This window comes from Haliotis rubra, unplaced genomic scaffold, assembly GCF_003918875.1.
Source record: "Haliotis rubra isolate DU_JTF1 unplaced genomic scaffold, ASM391887v1 Scf647, whole genome shotgun sequence".
Lineage (NCBI taxonomy): Eukaryota > Metazoa > Mollusca > Gastropoda > Lepetellida > Haliotidae > Haliotis > Haliotis rubra.
The window spans coordinates 393,458-414,345 of NW_025767354.1; the positions used below are offsets into that span (position 1 = coordinate 393,458).

General features: G+C 41.0%; 2 protein-coding genes across 2 annotated transcripts in view; both read right to left on the reverse strand.

The window, feature by feature from the left end:
* Window positions 1–17,456, reverse strand: part of LOC124256998 (glycoprotein-N-acetylgalactosamine 3-beta-galactosyltransferase 1-like) — a 30,409-nt gene extending 12,953 nt beyond the window's left edge. Inside the window, exons 1-2 of the mRNA XM_046690963.1 lie at window positions 17,344–17,456; window positions 9,333–9,482 (exon numbers count right to left, since the gene is read on the reverse strand). The gene's annotated coding sequence lies outside the window, so the exon portion shown is untranslated. The remainder of the gene's footprint in view (window positions 1–9,332; window positions 9,483–17,343) is intronic.
* LOC124256992 (probable glycosyltransferase STELLO1) lies at window positions 7,417–10,103 on the reverse strand. The gene is made up of 5 exons (XM_046690957.1): window positions 10,099–10,103; window positions 9,333–9,482; window positions 8,143–9,182; window positions 7,661–8,019; window positions 7,417–7,431 (listed from the first exon to the last, which is right to left on the reverse strand). The coding sequence occupies exons 1-5, from the start codon at window positions 10,101–10,103 to the stop codon at window positions 7,417–7,419; spliced, it is 1,569 nt and encodes a 522-aa protein (XP_046546913.1).
* Window positions 17,457–20,888: the final 3,432 nt, after the last annotated feature.

The following is a 20,888-nucleotide window of genomic DNA, read 5'->3' on the forward strand; positions in this document are numbered from 1 at the left end:
GACAAATAACACCATTTATTAAGAACTATGAACGATGTCTTAGCTTTGTTAAGAAAGAGAAGATAAAATTTAGAAAGCATACTTATGAGTTTTTTGCAGTGATTCTGGTATAAATTACTGTATAAATTGCCTGTGCAAGCATTGGTGCAGAAACACAACTTTCCAAGGGAAACCTAGAGCAAGGTATACTGAATATGTTTGATTGTACTTTCTTAAGCATTAAATGCTGAAACTTTATTACATGAACAGCCTTTTAAGTGTGTGTGAATGTAACACATGTTCTGCTGAATAACAAATAAAGATTCAGTCATTTTATCTATCATATATGTCCTGTTTTTAGGATTGTAAAGTATCGGGATAAGTATCGTATCGCCATCACTGTATCGTGATGATAATCGTCTCGCAGGTTCCTTGCCAATACTTTCATGATATATCGTCTCGCCTCATTAAACTAGTATCGGGATATATCGTCTCGCCACTTAGGCCACGATACACAGCTCTACTATATGGCAGCAGTCTGTACTAAATCTGTACTTTACTAAGAAAGTGTAATCACAAATATACAGAGATTGATGCTCATGCTGTTGATCACTGGATTGTCTGGCCCGACAGGATATTGTGTAACATTTGACCACTTTCTAAATGGCATTGTGTACTCGTAATAACAGGATATTTTGTTGTCGCTTCACTTCTGACCTCAAATTGTCGTCTTTGTCTGTTTGTCTGTTGATACGCGCGGGATTCATCAATACACTAGCTCGGTCTGTAAATCTGTTTGGACCAGACAATTCAGTGATCAACAACATGAGCATCAATCTCTGTCAAGATCAAAGAGGGAGACAACTCCTCGAGCACGGATTTTCCTTACAATGTTTTTCAATTCGAACCCGGATCTTCACGAGTTGTTTGAAAGAAAGTCAGATGATTGTTAGTTGAAGATTGGTCACAGGCACGCGTTCATGGTAAAATCTTCTCAAAATAGTCTGAATAATGTAAAAGCAAACTAGGTTTCAACTAATGTGCACCTTGCAGCAGTTTTCAACAAAAGTTCATTTCCAATCGTTTGGGTGTCCTGCAAACGATCATCATGTTTATGTTGTAAACGATTATGATCCTAAGTAGAAACTCAATTTTTTCACTTAGTCTTGTTGATTTCCAAGTTAAAACTAAAAAGTCGAATCAGTTTGTAAAAAGAACAATGTGTGAAACCAACAAAGCAATGTGATATAATAAACAATTTATTTCCAAACGTGGCAGTACAACTGCAAAGGTAATTCGCCATCCAATACTGGTTTCCACTTGTGCGAGATCACGCAGTATCTACAAGCGATATATACTTTATAACAGACCGCCGCCATATAGCTAAATATTGCTGTGTGCGGCGTAAAACTAAACTCACCCACTCACTCAGAATACAGTGGAAAGCTCAATAGGGTTGTAGTACCTGTAGTACCTTCCAGAATTGTCTAAATGTAGCACGCCATGGCCATCCTCATTAACAATGCGTTACGCTTGGATGTTTACTTGGTTTGTTGTTTAACGACGCACTCAGCAATATTCCAGCTATATGGCAGCAGTCTGTACTAAATCTGTACTTTACTAAGAAAGTGTAATCACAAATATACAGAGATTGATGCTCATGCTGTTGATCACTGGATTGTCTGGCCCGACAGGATATTGTGTTACATTTGACCACTTTCTAAATGGCATTGTGTACTCGTAATAACAGGATATTTTGTTGTCGCTTCACTTCTGACCTCAAATTGTCGTCTTTGTCTGTTTGTCTGTTGATACGCGCGGGATTCATCAATACACTAGCTCGGTCTGTAAATCTGTTTGGACCAGACAATTCAGTGATCAACAACATGAGCATCAATCTCTGTCAAGAGCAAAGAGGGAGACAACTCCTCGAGCACGGATTTTGCTTACAATGTTTTCGTTATCGCGTGTCTCACGTTGGGTTTTTATCTTCCCTTTGCTATTCTACTGATGAATACTTACGACTGTCAGCAGTGCTACATGTATTTTATTTCAAGATTGGATCTGGCTGTGTAGTAAAGGTTTCAAGGACATGCAATTTGATTCATGATGAAATTATGTTCATGCTCTATGGAAATTGTTTTCAAATTATCATTATTTATTCGTGCAGACACACGTTCATTCATTCATCCTTTCATTCATACATTCATTCATATTTGCAGTAATTAATTGACTGATCACGCCACACAATATTTCAAGCAATGACGGTGGTCGAATAATCGAGCCTCGAGTCTTGTACTCGGTCGACACGTTCCATAAACTATATCGGAATCACTTTTAGATTTAACATAAAACCGACTTCAAAGATGCTGTAATTGGGTGTGAAGAATTACGTCCTTTCCGTTTGCTAAAAACCTATGACAGTACGTGCGTACATTCAACACGGTTTATAATCTTGATTTGTCAACACAACCGGGGTGCATTTTTATGTTTCATGCAGCTACCATGATCAAATCTTTGGCCGGTCGGTCGGTTAAAAAACTACAATGAGAGTTGTTATTATTATATCAGAAAAGAAAAGTAACGATCTGTAACACTGATTCTGCTTTATTTGGAAGAGAGGAAGAGACTAGTGTATTCTGTTTTCTTTGGCATCCGGAAAATGTAAATTATATAAATATATAAATCATTAACTTGCCATCAACGTATCATCTATCCGTCAACAGCTGATCAGGTCACACGGAATATTTGTTTGTAACATATGCTATATTTGGGATAACACTTGCTTAGCAAAGTACAGATTCTAGTACTTTTGTTTGGTTGAGTCAGCCACCTAACCCGCTCAGCCACCTCGAATCTGTTCTTTCGGCCGCCGGAGCCGTGTCAATTTACACTTGTCAGATGGGTACACAAAGTCCGCAGTCTAGACTAACAGTTGTCCGATTTCCATCTGTGTGGAAGTCACGGTGGCTAAGCGGGTTAGGTGGCTGACTTTGTGTGCTGGGGATTTGGTGCCTGACTCTGAGAGTGTGGCTTCGAATCTGAGAGTGTGGCTTCGAATCCCGGATGGGACTCAACCCAACAAAAATACTAGAATCACTACTTTATTAAGTAAGTGTAATTACAAATATAACATATGTTACATTTGACCACTTTCTAAATGGCATTGTGTAATCAGAGATATTTTATTTTGTCGGTTCATTTCTGACCTTAAATTGTCGTCTTTGTTTGTTGATAAACGCGGAATTCAGCAATACACTAGCTATATGGCGTCGGTATGTAAATCTGTCTGGACCAGACAATCCAGTGATCAACAACATGAGCATCAATCTACGTAACTGGGATACCATGACTAGCCTAACCACCTGGTCCCGTTAGTCGCCTCTTACGCCAATCTTTAAATTGTCCTGACTAATCAGGGCGATTGAGTGTTTGTTTGGTTTTTTGTTTAACGCCGCACTCACCGGGATTCGAACCAACAAACAGGTTTCTGATGTACTGAAGGGACGCAACTCACAGCGTGTGTCCCTACCTCATTCGTGACCAACTCGTGTTATTCCGGGACAAGCCAAATAGCGAATCGTGCCCATCTGGAAGGATTTCACATTGGCTTATGAACATCAGACCTACTCTATTTCTGTGTAATTCCAACAGTAATAAAAGTTGCAGAAGCAGTCGAAAATTGGCGATTTTATAAGATTTTAAGATGTATTAAATACAAAGAGGATTTGTTGAAAATATATATAATAATAACAGCTGCTCAGCTTTTATTTGCAAGTTTCTATTTCCAAATATGCCTGAAGCATCGTAGATGGGATTTGTTTCTTTAATAGGTAACTTTAATAATATACTCTCCCAAAAAAGAAACGCATATAGGAATTTCAACTGTATTTTTGTTTATTTTTAAACATCTTGTAGGCTTTATGAGTCAATGAAATATAGCGAAATTGCAAACTTGGAATGCAGACTGATCCGTCTTTGGCACCAACTCGAGGAAAGTCAGTTTGAATGTCACATGGAGACGTGTGGTGGCGCTAAAGTCAATACCTCGTGTGACCACCGTGGGCATCCAGAACTGCACGGCATCGCCTCGGCATCGAACGAATAAGTCTCAGAATCTCGTGTTGCCCAATCGCAGCCCACTCTGCCTGTAGTGCCTCTGCGGGTTGCTGAAGTGTCTGGGGCTGAGGGTTACGGCGTCGCACCCGTCTGTCTAGGGCATCCCGCAGATGTTCGATCGGGTTTAAGTCCGGTGATCTTGAGGGCTAGGGGAGCACATTGATGTTGTGATTCTGGAGGAAGTCTCTAGTGTGACGTGCTGTGTGTGGGGCCTGGCATTGTCCAGTTGAAACAACTCCCTCTGGCGATCAATGATTGGAAGGAGGTGTGGGCGTCGGATTTCCTCTCTCAACCTGTTCCTGACGCTCTGTGCAGAAAGCCTCCTCAATCCGGGTATTTGTCGAGCGGTACTGGTCGCCGTAGCTGTTCGATGACGCAGGTGATGTACCCGGATGTAGCGATCCTGCGCCGCAGTGGTCGCTCGAGGTCGCCCACTACGAGGGGCATCTGCTACCGCATTCTGCCGGCGATATCTCTCCCAGAGCCGTGAAATGGTGCTTTGGTGAACATTCATGCGTCGGGCAACTGCACGTTGAGACTGGCCAGCTTCAAGCAAACCAATGGCGATATGACGGTTGGCTTCACTTAGACGTGGCATTTTGCGTTCATCAACAATATTCCAAACACAGTGAATAATCGACAGACAGCGATCAACCTTTTATACCCATCATTGAGACTATCTGATCCCCACCTTTCACGTGCATTGCATGTGAATTGTGTATTCTGTGACACTACACGCCGAAATTGAAAATCATGCTGTTAAATACGGATATTTTACGGATGGTGCGTTTTGTTGTGATGTTTCAAAACATAAACACCATAGGACTCATAAACAGAGCAAAACCTTATGTAAAATGAATCACGTTTTAATTCATTGCTGCATGAAATTGCTATTTTCATGATGCGTTTCTTTTTTGGGAGAATATATTTTGCCAACAGTAAAATGTCCCAAAACAGATGCACAAGAATGACTTGAAAATGTTAAATATATCTCAGACTGAAGGATACGTGGGGAGTCCTTTAATGATTTAGTGTACGCGGTGACTTCCATTTGTCTGAACTAGCATGCAACCTCACTGATTTTAACCTTGGAAGAATTTTAAAATATAAACGCTGAAATAGATACGAATGATCCCAGAAACGACTTAACTTAAAATTAAAGTTGATAAGTTATATAATGTATAAATTTATTGTTTTGAAATGGAAAGCTATTTAACATTGCAATACTTATGTACAAATATGTATCACTTCTTAAAACATGTCATTATGAGTGTGAAAACTGAATGAACTTAGACAACCAAATAGATCGTCAGTGAGTGAGTGAGTGAGTTTAGTTTTACGCCTCACCCAGCAATATTCCATCTATACGGCGGCGGTCTGTAAATAATCGAGTCTGGACCAGACAATCCAGGGATCAGCAGCGTGAACATCGACCTACGCAATTGGGATACGATGACATGTATCAACCAAGTCAGCGAGCCTAACCACTCGATCCCGTTAGTCGCCTCTTATGACAAGCCTGGGTTACTGAAGATCAATTATAACCCGGATCTTCACGAGTAGATCGTCAGGGAAAACAGCCAATGGGACACACGGGAGTCGTCATGTAAACAAACGCGGAGAGAGAGATAAACAGACATACAGACAGAGAGACAGATAGTTTATTAAAGTGTCACCTGGTTACATTACATAATCAAACTGTTATACATACATAAGAACATATATTAAGACGTAACAAACCACCCTGTGTGAGAGTTGTGATAAATTATTTAATTATAAAATATTAACATATCACATAAGCATCATTAAAAATATCACAACAGTATGCAGATGAACATTTTTTGCAGGCCTTGACCACTGCTAAAATCACGTCTGATCTGGCGAGTAAAATACTTACTTTCTGCGTATCATTAAAATTAGCAATTTCTGTGCAAGTTAAGATATAGTTATCGTACAGGTCATCTCTGGCATGTATATAAACTGGACAGGGTAACAAAACGGGTGAATCATCTTCTATAAAATTGTTACTTAATGGGTGTGATGATTTTAAGGAGGGATGTTAGCGTGTGTTACATGTGTTACTGTGTGGATTTGAATATTTAGTAACGACGATGAGATGTTTTCCTGGGCTCCCAGACACGGCCATCAGATCTATCCCGATCCCTATGGAATCTTTCCATTTATGAAAAACATACTGCACAAGTATTTTAATTATATGTCTTTGTTGTAATAGATGGCTTAACATCGCATCCTGGCGCACCGTGGCGCAGCGTCAGAGACCCATGTTTGCATACTTTGATTGAGTGTTGTTTAACGCCAGACTCAGCAATATTCCACCTCATGGCGGAGGTTAGACTAAGGCTTAGTCTCTGAATATATATAATTTTGATAGTAACAAACAAGTCCATTTATATTGAAAAGGAGCCCTAGGGAGACCAGAGATTCAGCCTGAACCTGAGGAAATCTAGACTTGCTTTATTTAGGACTTTAGCACTGCAGAGAGGGCTTGGCAGTAGGGAAATTAATGTGGTTCAGGGACTGTGAGACAGACTAGGCGGAGGTATGTAACTAATCGAGTCTGGACTAAACAATCCAGCGATCAACACCAAAAGCATCGATCTACGCAATTTGGATACGATGACAAATGTCAACCAAGTCAGTGAGCACCCGATCCCGCTAGTCGCCTCTTACGACAATCACGGGCTGCTGAAGACCAATAATAATCCCATATCTTCACGGGTCCCATGTTCGTGGACACTGGTGACGGGGTCTTTACTGACATACAAACTCACATTACATTTCCTGATGGAGAGGGGCATACAAGTGGATGAGTGAGTGAGTATGGTTTTGCGCCGCTTTTAGCAATATTGCAGCAATATTACGGCAGTGGACACTAGAAATGGCCTTCACACATTATACCCATGTGGGGAATCGAACCCGGGTCTTCGGCGTGACGAGCGAAAGCTTTAACAACTTGGCTGCCCCACGGCCCCTTAAACAGACAAAGGGGTACTGATACTTTTAATACATGTTTGACAATCAAGTATTTGGGATAACTGAAGTTTTAGTTAACAAAATATTGAACTTGTTTACACTGTGACAGAAATTTGCATGGCAAATCTAGTAGTGGTTAATTGTTCAACGAAAGAGGGAAGAATACCTTGCAATAAAATTCCAACCCTTCACTCACAGATATTGTTTTTGATATTTTTACAGTGTGACAAAAAAGGTGATTTTTGTTAAAATACTTCTTCGTCTTGGAGACTGGACCAACCAAAAAGTAGGTTCCAGGCATCATGAAAAGATTCTCCAACTTTTCTATTCCACGGACAACTGTGGGAAATATCAACTCAATATACACATTAAATCGGGAGAAATGTTCTAGGTAGTAAAGGACGTCATCTTTATATTGTTCAGGAACATAGTGAATATCTGCTTGGCCAATATAGAACCCGTCTCTCTTCCTTGAATTGGTGAAAAGCATCTTTGTAAAACTTTCGTATCTGAGACTATCCACAGCTTTCAAAGCTTGTAGACCAGCCTTGTATGCCGTCATACCTACTTTGGGATGCTCAACACGATGGCCAACTGGCTTTTTAGACAGTTGTACAACTGGAGCGCGATAAACCCAGAGTTTGTTTAACGGCATCTTATGAATGTTCCACACGTTAAGCAGCACATCGTCTCCTATGAATAAGTAGCCGTCAACTCGAAACTGCATCTTCATCACTTGTATCAAACAGTGTTGAAAAAACCAGCCATCGTTGTGGTCAACCTCCATAAAGGTCAACGGCTTGGGAAGTATCTTCGCGTGGGTGTTGAATATATCTTTGTTGGCTCCACAGTACACGATGTGAGGGAAATGCATGCCGTACATTGTCTCCAGAAACTGTAGGTTCTCATAGTGTGGATAGTTAAACACTACAATTAACACGATGTTTGGATAGGTTATGACTGGTTTTAGTTCTGGCGTTGTAAACGAGTGATTACTACAATATGAAGCTATTTTAGCAGCATGCGCAAACACTGCAGGTGAGTGTGTACCTTGGGAATATATCTGAGGTGGGGTTTGCTCAGCTGCCCAGAATGTGAGGTTGACCTGATGATCCGCCAGACGTGTTTGGTTTGGCAGTTTCTCCTCTGGTATGTGTTGAGCACCGTCTTTCAGAGAACCAAAACATATCCTTTGTGGTTCCTTGTAGCCAAGTGACACAAGATCCTTGATCCAAAGATTCGTCAGTCTTGCATCTCTTTCCTTCCAGAAGTTTCGATGTGCCATGTCAGCTGACAATTGAGTCACACAAGCAAAGAATGTCAAACCTGTCCCACACCTCCATTTGGTCAGAAAATTAAGAAGTCGTTCTGTCTGGAAGTAGAGGTCGGTCTCTTCTTTAGCGTCGCTCAGGTAGGAGTGGACGTTCCTCTTCTGGACAGCATTTGGTGGGAAGAATCCAACATTTCCTCCTATCTCCCACAGAAGTCTCTGAGCCCAGTACCCTCTCCAGATATCACACACTCTGGTGGTCGGAGAGGCTGGAATCAGGAGTGCCCAAAATGCATCATACAGAAAAAGGGTATTCTGGGAATTAAAGGGAGAGAACACGCCCGCTGGAACAAGTGCTGGTGGAGCTCTCACATCAAAGGTCACATTCAGCTGAGAACTGGTTTGTTTCCGGGTCAGTCTGAAAATAGCGTCCATGTCCGGGTCACCATTGACCACACCCTGCTGAATGGATGGAGTTTTCCAGTGATTTAGTAGATATTCAGATGTTGGTTTTTCCCCTACAGACCCAAGTGGATAGCCCCTTGGCCACAATGTCGGCTGTCCAAAATGACGATACGGATTAAAGAGCCGTTCCCCTCTGTACAAGATTCCCCACATTGTTGGATCTATTATGAAGGATTTCAGATTATCAAGAGGACGATTATCATCATCAGTCTCATAAATTACAGTTGCACCATGGGCTATTGCAAACAGATATCCCACTGTTTTTCTGGCATAACTCCCTTCCGGCACAAGTGACTCTGATTCAAAACCGAGACTACGTTGATCTTCTAAGCTTAAAAATTCACAGTTTGGGTGCCTGAAATGATAACATATATTATTATGGAAGTTTAGTGTCAGAATTGGTAAACGGTAATATATATTATCATGTATACATTTATAGGAATCGTTAATAGTTCAGTCATCATTTACTTTCGCCTCTGAATATACATATAGACCCTGACATTACCTCCAGTCCTTTGGAGTCTTGGTGTCTCCGACAACAACAAGCTTCCACCCGGGTATCTCTGCCATGAACTTGATGTCTGGTGTGGGGTCGAAGATGGTTGTCACAACTATCCATCGATCTGACGAAACTGTGCTGAACTTGTCTGGTAGCCTAGATAAAAGATTATTATTATATTATTATTATATTATTATTATAGAATATTTATATAGCGTACATATCCACGCAACTGTTACAAGGCGATGGTATTTGGGTTCTTTTGTTTTGTTATTTTTATTTTTTTGTTATCTGATTAATCTTCCCAAAAATATATAAAAAACACCCGCATCCCCAACACCCACACCCTATTCAAGTAAATAAAGTGCACCAACCCCACTACATCTGATGTGATGAATTATAACAGTTGTCATGTCATAAAGACTTACTTCCGAGAAATATGTGTTGTGACATCAAACCAACAATTGTTTGTAACAAGCGCGCATATTCATAATAAGAAGAGACTGGTCTTAGGCAAGCTTTTCGGCGCGCTCTTCACAATGTTTTACATTGTTACATATATATTCTTCCACAACTACGACAGTAAGGTTTATGACAGTACATATGTGGAAGAAACAGATTTTGTATATTTTAACATGTTGTAAATTGATAAGAATTCATGTAAATAAATGCTTTAAATTTCATTGCACAGCTTTAGTCATTTTATTTTATCATGATACTTAGCCTGCCTTAACTAACTATCACCCACAGCCAGTTCACTGAGCATGCTTACCGCATGTTCACCACACAGCACAATAACATAAGCCCTTCCCCACCTACGTTCTTTTGTCTTTATAGCCAGCTTGGGCAATCAGCTAAGCTTTACACTTTTACACATTACAAGGTTTGTGGTCACTCCACATTCAATCGTCAGATGAGCAACATTCCATGTGGATTTTCTTAACATATCTTTGGATCACATTCTAAGGTAATTTGGATATTTTATCTATTTATTGTTCATGTATATCATTTGTAGATATAACTTGTAGTTGTATCAGTGTGTGTTAATCTGAAATTAGTACTGTGAAGTTGGTGATAAATACTCTACATTCATTATAATGTAATATTAGTAACATGATTAATAAAAGGCAAGGTTAACCATGTGAGCATGTGATGAATGGATGAACACAAGTATAGCTTTGTAATCATAAATGGGTGAATGAAAATAAGCACGAATGAATGAATGAATGAATGAATGAATGAGGTCTTATTTTGCATTGTTTTATATCTTGCTCAGCTACAGCCAAATTTGTGTGTGATTACTGCATCAGTGCTGAGGATACTTTTGTATGTGTTCATTAGTAGCATGTCTGTACATATTATTGTTATTTTCTCTACAGACGAACATTTCATACAAAGACAGCAGCGTCCCCAGGTGTGAAATAAACCTAGGCCCACACACCTGGTAGGTTTATATATTGTATATATGTTATGTATATCAAATGAAATACATTTTGTACACAGTAGTTGTTTACTGAAGCAACTATTTTGTAATGTTATAGCATATGTACGAATTATATGTGTATATCTGTGTTTAGGATATGTGTATATTGCTGCATTTATTATATTGTACACCTGATTGTTTCAGGGTTGTTGTTTTCACCTACGCATATCTCCAATAAAACATCGGCCATTGAAGAACAACAAAAGTAGCGTCTGTTGTCTGTGCTTGACTGACGCAGTCCTGCTACATTGGAGCCCCCAGTGAGGAATGGCCTAACTGGAGATTTGAGGACGAGCTTGCTGTCATCAACATTCGAGATCCTATCCACAACTGCTCACGGAACCACGACGTGATCAACGGGAACAACGTGACGCGAGGTGCGTTTTGTCCTGTGATATACAACTTGTATCTTGTTACCTGCAGGTATAGAGACACTTGAGTGTAGGTCGAACTACACATATTATACACTGTGTATGTACAGATCTGTACTGATGTTATACTTGACGTTTGAAAACGGCGGTTCAAGGAACCATTACTTAGACACGGAATTCAGGTACACATGATCATTATTTAATGTCAATGTTTGAACATGTTCTGAATTTTTGCTTGTACATTTTTCTGAATATCATGTACCCGGGTTGTGCCTGCGTGCACAATATTTCTTGGCCAATTTAGATATTGTTGCATGCATGTGTTGTGAATACTTAGACTTAGAATGAGCGCTCATACACTTCAGTACTGACTTCCATAAACGTAGCTGTTATTTAGTGGGGTTTATACCTCAACTTCGGTGATTGTGTGCGTGAATGAGAATACCCAACATATATGAATGTTTGAGTTCCATGCAGTAAACCAAATAAAGTGCATTTATGCATTCATGTAAATAGACCAACAACTACTTTAATATCATAAATAGGTGTTGTGTTGTTCAACAGGTTATGGTCATGGTTTGTTCTCTGTGTTTAGGCTTCTGGTTTCATGGATCATGAGTAATTGTGTTTCCTTCTGTTGGCTTGATGTTGAGGTTCATACGAATGGGTAGTTGTTGTGTTAGGTTTAGTCGACATACCCTATGGGTGTCCCCTTACCCTGCTGCCCTAGCTGATTCATGACCATCCCAAGCACTCGATCACAACTAACACCTTCTCATGCATTTAGCCCTAATTGTTTTGGGGTTTTGGGTTTTCTTGTATCAAGCTAAGGTATTTTTCATCTTTCATGAGGTCAAATGGCCAGCTCATTTCGCGAACATTTGGACATTTACCTATACGGTTACCACACCTGCTTTTCTTCGTTTACTTTTGACTACTTCCCTCGTTTCTGTCACTATGACTGAACCAACACCAGAAGAAGTAAAGAATCTGATTGGAGCTTTCAAGGCGCTCAAGACCTGGCCCAAGTCCGATAGCCCAGAGGACATAGTACAATGGATGAAGAGTTACACTCAGACCAAGGTAGAGGCTGAAGATGAACCTCAAGGTGCAGTTAGTTCAGGAAAATTTCAGAAGCAATCTCCTTCTGGTTTTCCGTCACCAGTTACCTTGACACAAGCCCCAAGATTACCATCCTTCTCAGGTGAACAGAAGGGCAAGACTTCATTCGAAGTCTGGAAGTATCAAGTTGAATGTTTGCTACAGAACAAACCGTTGTCTCAACAAGCTGTTGCCAATACTGTGCAGCATTCTTTACGTGGGAAGGCAGCCACTATTGCTATGTGCCTAGGGCCAGAAGCTGATTTAAAACAGCTCATCTCAAAGTTAGAAAGTATTTTCGGCAGCGATGACAGGAACAAGTCAATGTTAGCATGCTTTTATGGTGCATGCCAGGGAGAGTCGGAAGATATTGCTGTTTGGGATTGTAGGCTCGAACACCTACTGAACCAGGCTGCAACACAGGGATCCATCCCACTGGAGACCAGGAGTGAGATGTTGAGGACCCAGCTATGGTCAGGATCTAAAGCAGATCTGCGAGATCTGACAGCACATGTATTTGACCAGGGCAACAGTTATGAAGATCTTCTACGAGCTCTTCGGCGAGCAGAGGCTGACTTGCAGCAAAGGGGATCAAGGACTGAGAAGAAGGGTGCAACCCCCAATATGGCCGCTGTAGCAGTCCAGGATCCTGAAATGAAGGAGATCAAGGGGATCTCGAAACAGTTAACAACTGAAGTTGCTGAGCTGAAGAAGCAACGGGACACTTCATATTCTGACAACAGCACACCATGGCAATACTCACATGGCCATCAGGGATTTAATACAGCGGTTGGGTCAGAATCATACTGGCATCCACAATACCCATCTCAGGGCAGCATTGGTCATTGCCCCCCACAGGACCACAGGTTCAAAGGTGGAATCAACCAACTTCAAGAACTCCCCAGGACCAGCATCGTTCTAGACGTCCAGACACCCAAGAGCCTATTTGCTTCAGATGTAAACAGCCAGGACACTTACAGTATGGATGTCGAGTTAGGCTGGATCATTCCAAGTTCTCTTTAAACAGGAAGACGCCTATGGGACGGGGCAAACCATAGGCTTTGATCACAAACGCCCACCCAACAGCAGTCAGCCGGTAGCCACCCTGATAGGTAAACCTAATGAAGGAACGGTTTTTGTAAATGGGATAGAGGCAAGAGCCTTATTGGATACTGTGTCAACACTGTCAACTGTGTCCCATAGTTTTTACGTTCACTCCCTATCAGCTACACCCCTACAGCCCTTAGATGCTATTCTGAAGATAGAGTGTGCAGATGGCCAGCACCTCCCTTTTGATGGGTATATAGACGTTGAAGTACAGGGTGTAGGTGCAACCTCAGCTAAACTGCCTTGCATTATGCTTGTTGTCCCTGATACCCCGTATCACACCACAGTCCCAGTGCGGCTAGGCACAAATATTTTATCTTGCTACATGGATGAATGCAAGAATCAGTGTGGAAGCCGATTTCTTCAAAAGGCTGATATCCATACACCATGGTATATAGCATTCCGCAATATGCTCTTACAAGAGGGGGAACTGGCAAGGCATAACTATATCAGATACATATCAACATATCAGAGGCTCATGGCTGAGTGTTTCGATGGACTCCACCCTAAAAATATGTCTAATTTACCTGGACGATATTATCGTGTTCTCCACAACCTATGACGAACATCTGGAGCGTCTTCAACAGATCCTTCAAAGAGTCAGAGACACTGGAATGAAGCTCACCCCAGACAAGTGCTCCTTTTTCAAGACTAAGATCAAATTTCTTGGACATGTCGTCTCAGAGCATGGTATAGAAGCTGATCCAGATAAGGTACAACGGATCAAGGGTTGGCCAATTCCTGGAAATCCTGAGGAAGTTCGAAAGTTTCTGGGATTTCCAGGATACTACTGTAAGTTTGTACGAGACTTTGCAAAGATTGTCAAACCATTGACTTCCTTAATTCCCAGTACAAGACCCAAGAAACGTGGAAATACAAGAACTGCAGATGCTGATAAACCTTTTCTGTGGGGACCGTCTCAACAATCAGCATTCTGTCAGCTCACGGATCTTCTCACTTCACCACCTGTCCTTGGATATGCTGATTGCAGCAAGTCATTCGAGGTGCACACTGATGCCAGCACCTGTGGCCTAGGTGCAGTTCTGTACCAAGAACAGGAAGGAATTAAAAGAGTCATCAGCCATGCAAGTAGAGGGCTTAGCAAGTCTGAGGGTAACTATTCAGCTCACCGCCTTGAGTTTCTAGCACTCAAGTGGGCGGTGACTGAAAAGTTCCACGATTATCTGTATGGTAATAGCTTGACTGTCTACACAGATAATAACCCTCTTACTTATGTACTCACCACAGCCAAACTTGATGCCACAGGACACCGATGGCTGGCAGCCTTAGCTGCATACAACTTCCACATTGTCTACAGGCCAGGCCTCAATAATTCTGATGCGGATGGACTCTCCAGACTCCCGGGAATAGAGGATTGTCATCAACAGTCCCAGATGCCAGCTGAGTCAGTTAGAGCAGTATGCAATACTCTGCAAGGTCACCCTGTTATACAGTCACTGTCCTTCTCCATATCACCAGAGGACACAGATATGGATCCACCTGGACAGCATCTCACAACAATGACACAGCAAGACTGGAGATGACATTCTGAGATCATGGATAGCACTGGTTAAAGCAAGGAAGAAGCCAAAACGACAGGATTATCCACCATGTCCAGCTAATAATGCTTTTATCGGCACTTTGACAGCTTGACATTACAGAGTGGAGTTCTGTACAGAAAGGTTATCCTGGATGGACAAGAGCGACAACAGCTGGTATTGCCTTCTGCCTTCATAGATTATGCATTGAGAGGATTGCACGATGATGTTGGACATCTTGGGAGAGACCGCACATTATCGCTCCTACGTGACCGTTTCTTCTGGCCAGGAATGCACTAGGATGTGGAGGATTACATTCAAAGATGTGGCCGATGTTTACGCAGGAAGTCTCCTACCAATGCTCGTGCACCTCTGATGAACATAACTACCTCCCAGCCCTTGGAGTTAGTCTGTCTTGACTTTTTGTCTCTAGAAGCTTCTAAAGGACGTCATAAATATGTACTTGTCATAACTGACCATTTTACAAGATATGCACAAGCGATTCCAACACGCAACATGACTGCAAAAACAACAGCAGAAGTGTGCTTTAGAAACTTCATTCTACACTATGGCATTCCTAAGCGTATACACAGTGACCAGGGAGCTAATTTTGAGAGCCGTCTGATGAAGGAACTATGTACCATCTTGGGAATGGAGAAAAGCAGGACAACTCCATATCATCCAATGGGCAACGGAATGGTTGAGCGTTTCAACAGGACACTGCTCAGCATGCTCGGAACTCTACAGCCTGACAAGAAGACAGATTGGAAGAGCTATGTTGCTCCCCTTGTCCATGCATATAACAGTACTAGGCATGAATCCACCAACCAGTCCCCATTTTACTTGATGTTTGGTCGAGAGCCTCACCTGCCAATTGATCTGGCTTTTGGCATTGAAACCAGCCAGGGACATGGATCAGTTTCATCATACGGGGATTCTCTTCGAAAGAAACTTAAAGAGGCTTATGAGCTAGCAGCCAGAGCATCAGAGACAGCCAAAGATAGACAGAAGACTGGCTATGACTTGAAAGTGCGTGGCGCGATTGTTCAGATTGGAGACAGAGTGCTAGTAAAGGCACTTGCCTTCGATGGAAAACATAAGTTGGCAGATCGCTGGGAAGAGGATCCGTTTGTTGTTCTCTCGCAGCCAAACCAGGATATCCCTGTGTTTGTTGTGCAGAGAGAAACAGGAGAGGGGAGGAAGAGGACCCTTCATCGGAATCACCTCTTACCTATAGGATCAATTGCCATTTCTGAGGCACCGGCTACACCAAAGCCAGCACCTGCGCCAAGATCCAGGACGTCTATAGGATCAGTTCCCATTTATACCTGGCCAAACCAGTTCCCATTGCAACGTACGAATCGTCGGAATCATCTTTACCTATAGGATCTGCCATTTCTGAGGGCAAAGAGCACCTACTAGGCTGGCAGTTCCCATTTCCACATGGAACTCTGGGTAGAGAGTATGATGCAGTGTGATGCAGTGTTGCCCAAGCTTCGGGATATGAGGTTCAGGGGGTTTTGCTACGTGGAAACCACCTTCCTTCTTACAGCCATGTGTGTATTAATTGTCCTTGGATCTCTATGCACAGATTAATAAGGACATCGATGAGGACGGTTCACCGGACCCATTTAATTAAGCTCTGTTGGGTAAAACCGTAGGGTTAACCGCCGTATACTATACTGGACAAAAATAGTTAGGGATATATGTAAATTTTGAAATTATGAAGAATGATCTGTTTATTCATTGACACACTGACAAAATATCAATCAAAAAATACCAATATACCTAATTTATTTTGTCCAGTATACATCAGATCATAGATACTTCTGAAGTGTTTGGTACTTTTTCCCATCCCAGAAGAAAGCGTCCCATGCACTGAACCGCTTAGCAAGAAGAGGAGCGCAATTTGTACCCATAGGAGCCCAACCTTCTGTCTAAATGTCCTGAATTAGGAGAGTAATTTGAATCCCAACTTCAAGGAGTTATCACCCCTTGTTGTTAACGTGTTTAGAATATGTATGACTAGTATTTCATCTCAACGGTGTAATGACTGATTTTAAATATTGTGTATATAGCATGACATTGTATATATATTGTGTATATAGCATGACATTGTATATATATTGTGTATATAGCATGACATTGTATATATATTGTGTATATAGCATGACATTGTATATATATTGTGTATATAGCATGACATTGTATATATATTGTGTATATAGCATGACATTGTATATATTGTATCATGTATTGTTTCACCGTGTGTTGTTGCACATGAGATAAATTTCTCACCCTGTAACCGGTGTTCTGGATTTTGCTTCATCCAGTCACTATCCCGTTGCACCCTTAACGTATCAACAATACGTTATGATTGGTAAATAACAGTACTATTTCCTAATTCCTTGAGTAACCTTGATGTCCAACTCTTGGTCTTCTTCAGTCGACCAGCCAAAATCGTGTAAACCACCAACAGACACACGCAAGCGACACACAGGATTATAACCCGTGACCGGCTCCGGCGCAAAACACCCATGTTCCTTGGACCTGCAACACACATAAGATTGTCAGTTAGACATTACAGATTAGAGCTTTAAGTATTAAGCTGGTTTTAGTGTTTGGTGTTATTCTGTGTCCATGTGTTGAAAGTGCAAAAAAAACGAAATTTAGTTTCGTCGCTGTAGTAAAAAGAGCTAAATGAACACTGAATGTGTTCAACTGTATGCATCTTAAATACGGCATTCCATGCCTGTGAATTGTGAACTGACTTTAATGGACAGGAAGACAGACACACAGGCAGTTTATTTCATAAAAGGCCTCCGGTCCAACTTACAAACTTTATCACAATTATTTACACAATGCGCATGTACATTTTTCTTGTCTTATTTACAGGGTACAAACCTAGACATGAACCACTTATTACATCACTGCTATTACTATTTAACATATTTCTTTCGTAATTGTATTTACTGATACAGACAGAATATGTTTCACAAATATAAAATACATGCCATTCTTCTTCAACTAGAAAACTACGCTTGATGTACGCTTGTTATTAAGAATTATAAAAATAGGTGGACTTAATACACAACATTATATTATAGTTCTAATATTACAGGAAAACATTTTTGATAAAGCAGTTGGGTTTAAGGTTTTATGGCTGTTAGAACTGATTTTACATATTCATTGTAAATTGAAAACTCATATTTGAACAAAGATCTGTGAATATGACGATGTACGTAAGGACGTAAGGATATATACTCAAGACTTTTGTCAATTATGATCAAGTATTTTAGTAACGTATTTCCTATATATACTGACCCGTGAAGATCCGGGATAGAATAGGTCTTCAGCAACCCATGCTTGCCACAAAAGGCGACTATGCTTGTCGTAAGAGGGGACTAACGGGATCGGGTGGTCAGGCTCGCTGACTTGGTTGACACATGTCATCGGTTCCCAATTGCGCAGATCGATGTTCATGCTGTTGATCACTGGATTGTCTGGTCGAGACTCGATTATTTACAGACCGCCGCCATATAGCTGGAATATTACTGAGTGCGGCGTAAAACAAAACTCACTCACACACTCACCATCATAAGCACATCCAGAGTCTAGTCAATTATGCACCTGAAATAATTTGTGAACGTATGGTACAAGTCAAATTAGGGAATTGCATCATTTTTGTCACCGATGTCCTCGAAATGACTCCACAAACGTTTTGAAAGCTTTACTGAGGCCGCGAATGTTGTATCCTTGATCAAACAACTTCTGAGCAAGAGTGATATGACGGTTTTTTGGGGGGGACATGTTTGTCGAAGTGCATTGCTGACAGCTCAGTAGCACATGCTCTCGGCGTGTCACATGGCTATACATACAGTTGAAGCTATACAAAAGGGTGAATCAGGTTAAGTGTGTTGTGTTAGGTCAGGATGACCTCGACTATCCTCCAGCATCCGTGTCATAACAGCTTTTGTTAGTAATTCAATCCTGGGAGGAAGGTTATTATCATGGGAAATATTTCGTTGCATGTGTTCACGAGTGAAAAAGAGACATACTAACAGATCGTCGGAAAATTATTGCCTCATGTGACATAAACATTGTTGGTGATGAGCAACAAATTCACGGTTTATGAGTACCTACTGGTCTGTACTCTGATTCAGCAATATTTTATAAGAGGTGTAGTGAGGCATGAGGTGCAGACTAGCGTAATTGCTAACCGAGACTATCATGGCAATCATATTTGTAAAGGTTGAACAAAAATGAAAGTGACAACAATAATCCCCAGATTCTTTAGGTATGTTTACCAAACGTACATACGCCCTTGGCTCACCTCTTCCGCACCCATCGCACCTACATTTCAGGGTTAAGGGAAATGACTAAGTGATATCACATAATTTGCAAACGCTTGTATATTGCATAAGAAATTTAAATGTGATTGTTGATAAAGTCAATTATCCTACTGTCGCATAGAGATCCCGAGAACATATACCATACATGTACATGTATATCACAGTAAACTGCTTACTGGAACAGGTGATATTGGGCATAGAGTGGTTTCGGACTCATCATTTCATTCGGAAATAATTTATTGATAAACGGCGGGGAACTCCTAACTTGTTTTGTACTTGATGTGATATTGGGCATTCATTGCAATATTAGTTTTCATATTCTTTCATGAACAGGTATGGGACGAGACGAGACTCGAGTTTACACGAAGATGAGAGCCTGAACTCAAACAACTTTACCCACAGGTTGTCTGTGGAAATGAATGAAAGCTGTGGTCATTTGTGGGTTTGCAACTACAAATCACTTATGAAAACGACTCAGTGTTAAATACACTTACACACTGGAAAAAATGGTATCTTGGCTACCAAACGAAACAATGCCGTGATAAGAAATGGTCTAAAAGTCGGGCCGGGCCGGGCCAAGGCGGCCCAAATATATTATTGGCTAATAAACTCATTATATTAACGAAAACCATGCCTACCTTTAATTAATGCAACATACACTCATGATAATACTGATCAATCGGAAGCCACAAACGCGTACCATAATAACTTTATTACGAGTAAATCGGCTAAAACTCATGAAGACGGCTAACCGAGGTTACGTCTAAAAGTGGAATCGTTACACGAAACAGGATTTAAAACGTATAAATACTTCATTCAATTCCGATACACATTTCCGTCGGCCCGAAAATAATTTTACATCTATATCCAATCACATACCACCCCTTAAATTCACTATTCATCGTATTTAAAGCATGCCAACTTTAAATGATACGATCTCTTCCCCACATTCTCAACGTTATCTCGGCCACAATTGTTCGGTCCGGCTTGGCTCGAGCCGTCAAAAGCAACTTAAACGTAACACAGGTATCTTGAATTGTGTTTAAATCCAAAGATTGGTATTATATCTACCTAAATATCGCTTTGTAATGTTATAAAATGCAACATGTAAAGAAAACTGCTCCGTTAAAGTGAAGCCCTTGTCACTCATTTTTCAACATAGCCTCAATCAAAAGTGTTAAGTCTCTGTTCGGCCCGACTTGGCCCGGGATGTCATAAACAACTTAAACCTCAAACATGTATCCTTATTTGTATTTTAATCCATAGATTAGTATTCTATCTACCTAAATACCTCTTTATTGAGTCTCAAAACGTAGTATTTGAAGCAAACACCTTGCTCAAAGTGATGCCGTCTTTCTATGTTCCCAACATGGTAGCTATACCACAAGCGTTCGGTCCGGCTAGGCCCGGGCTCTCAAAAACACCTTAACCTCACACATGTATCCAGATTTGTATTTAGATCCATTGATTGGTATTACATCTACCTAAATATCACTTTGTAATGTTACAACATGCCTAATGTAAAGAGAACTAGTCCGTTAAAGTGAAGCCCTTTTCTCTCTCCATTCTCAACATAGCCTCAATCAAAAGTGTTAAGTCGCTGTTCGGCC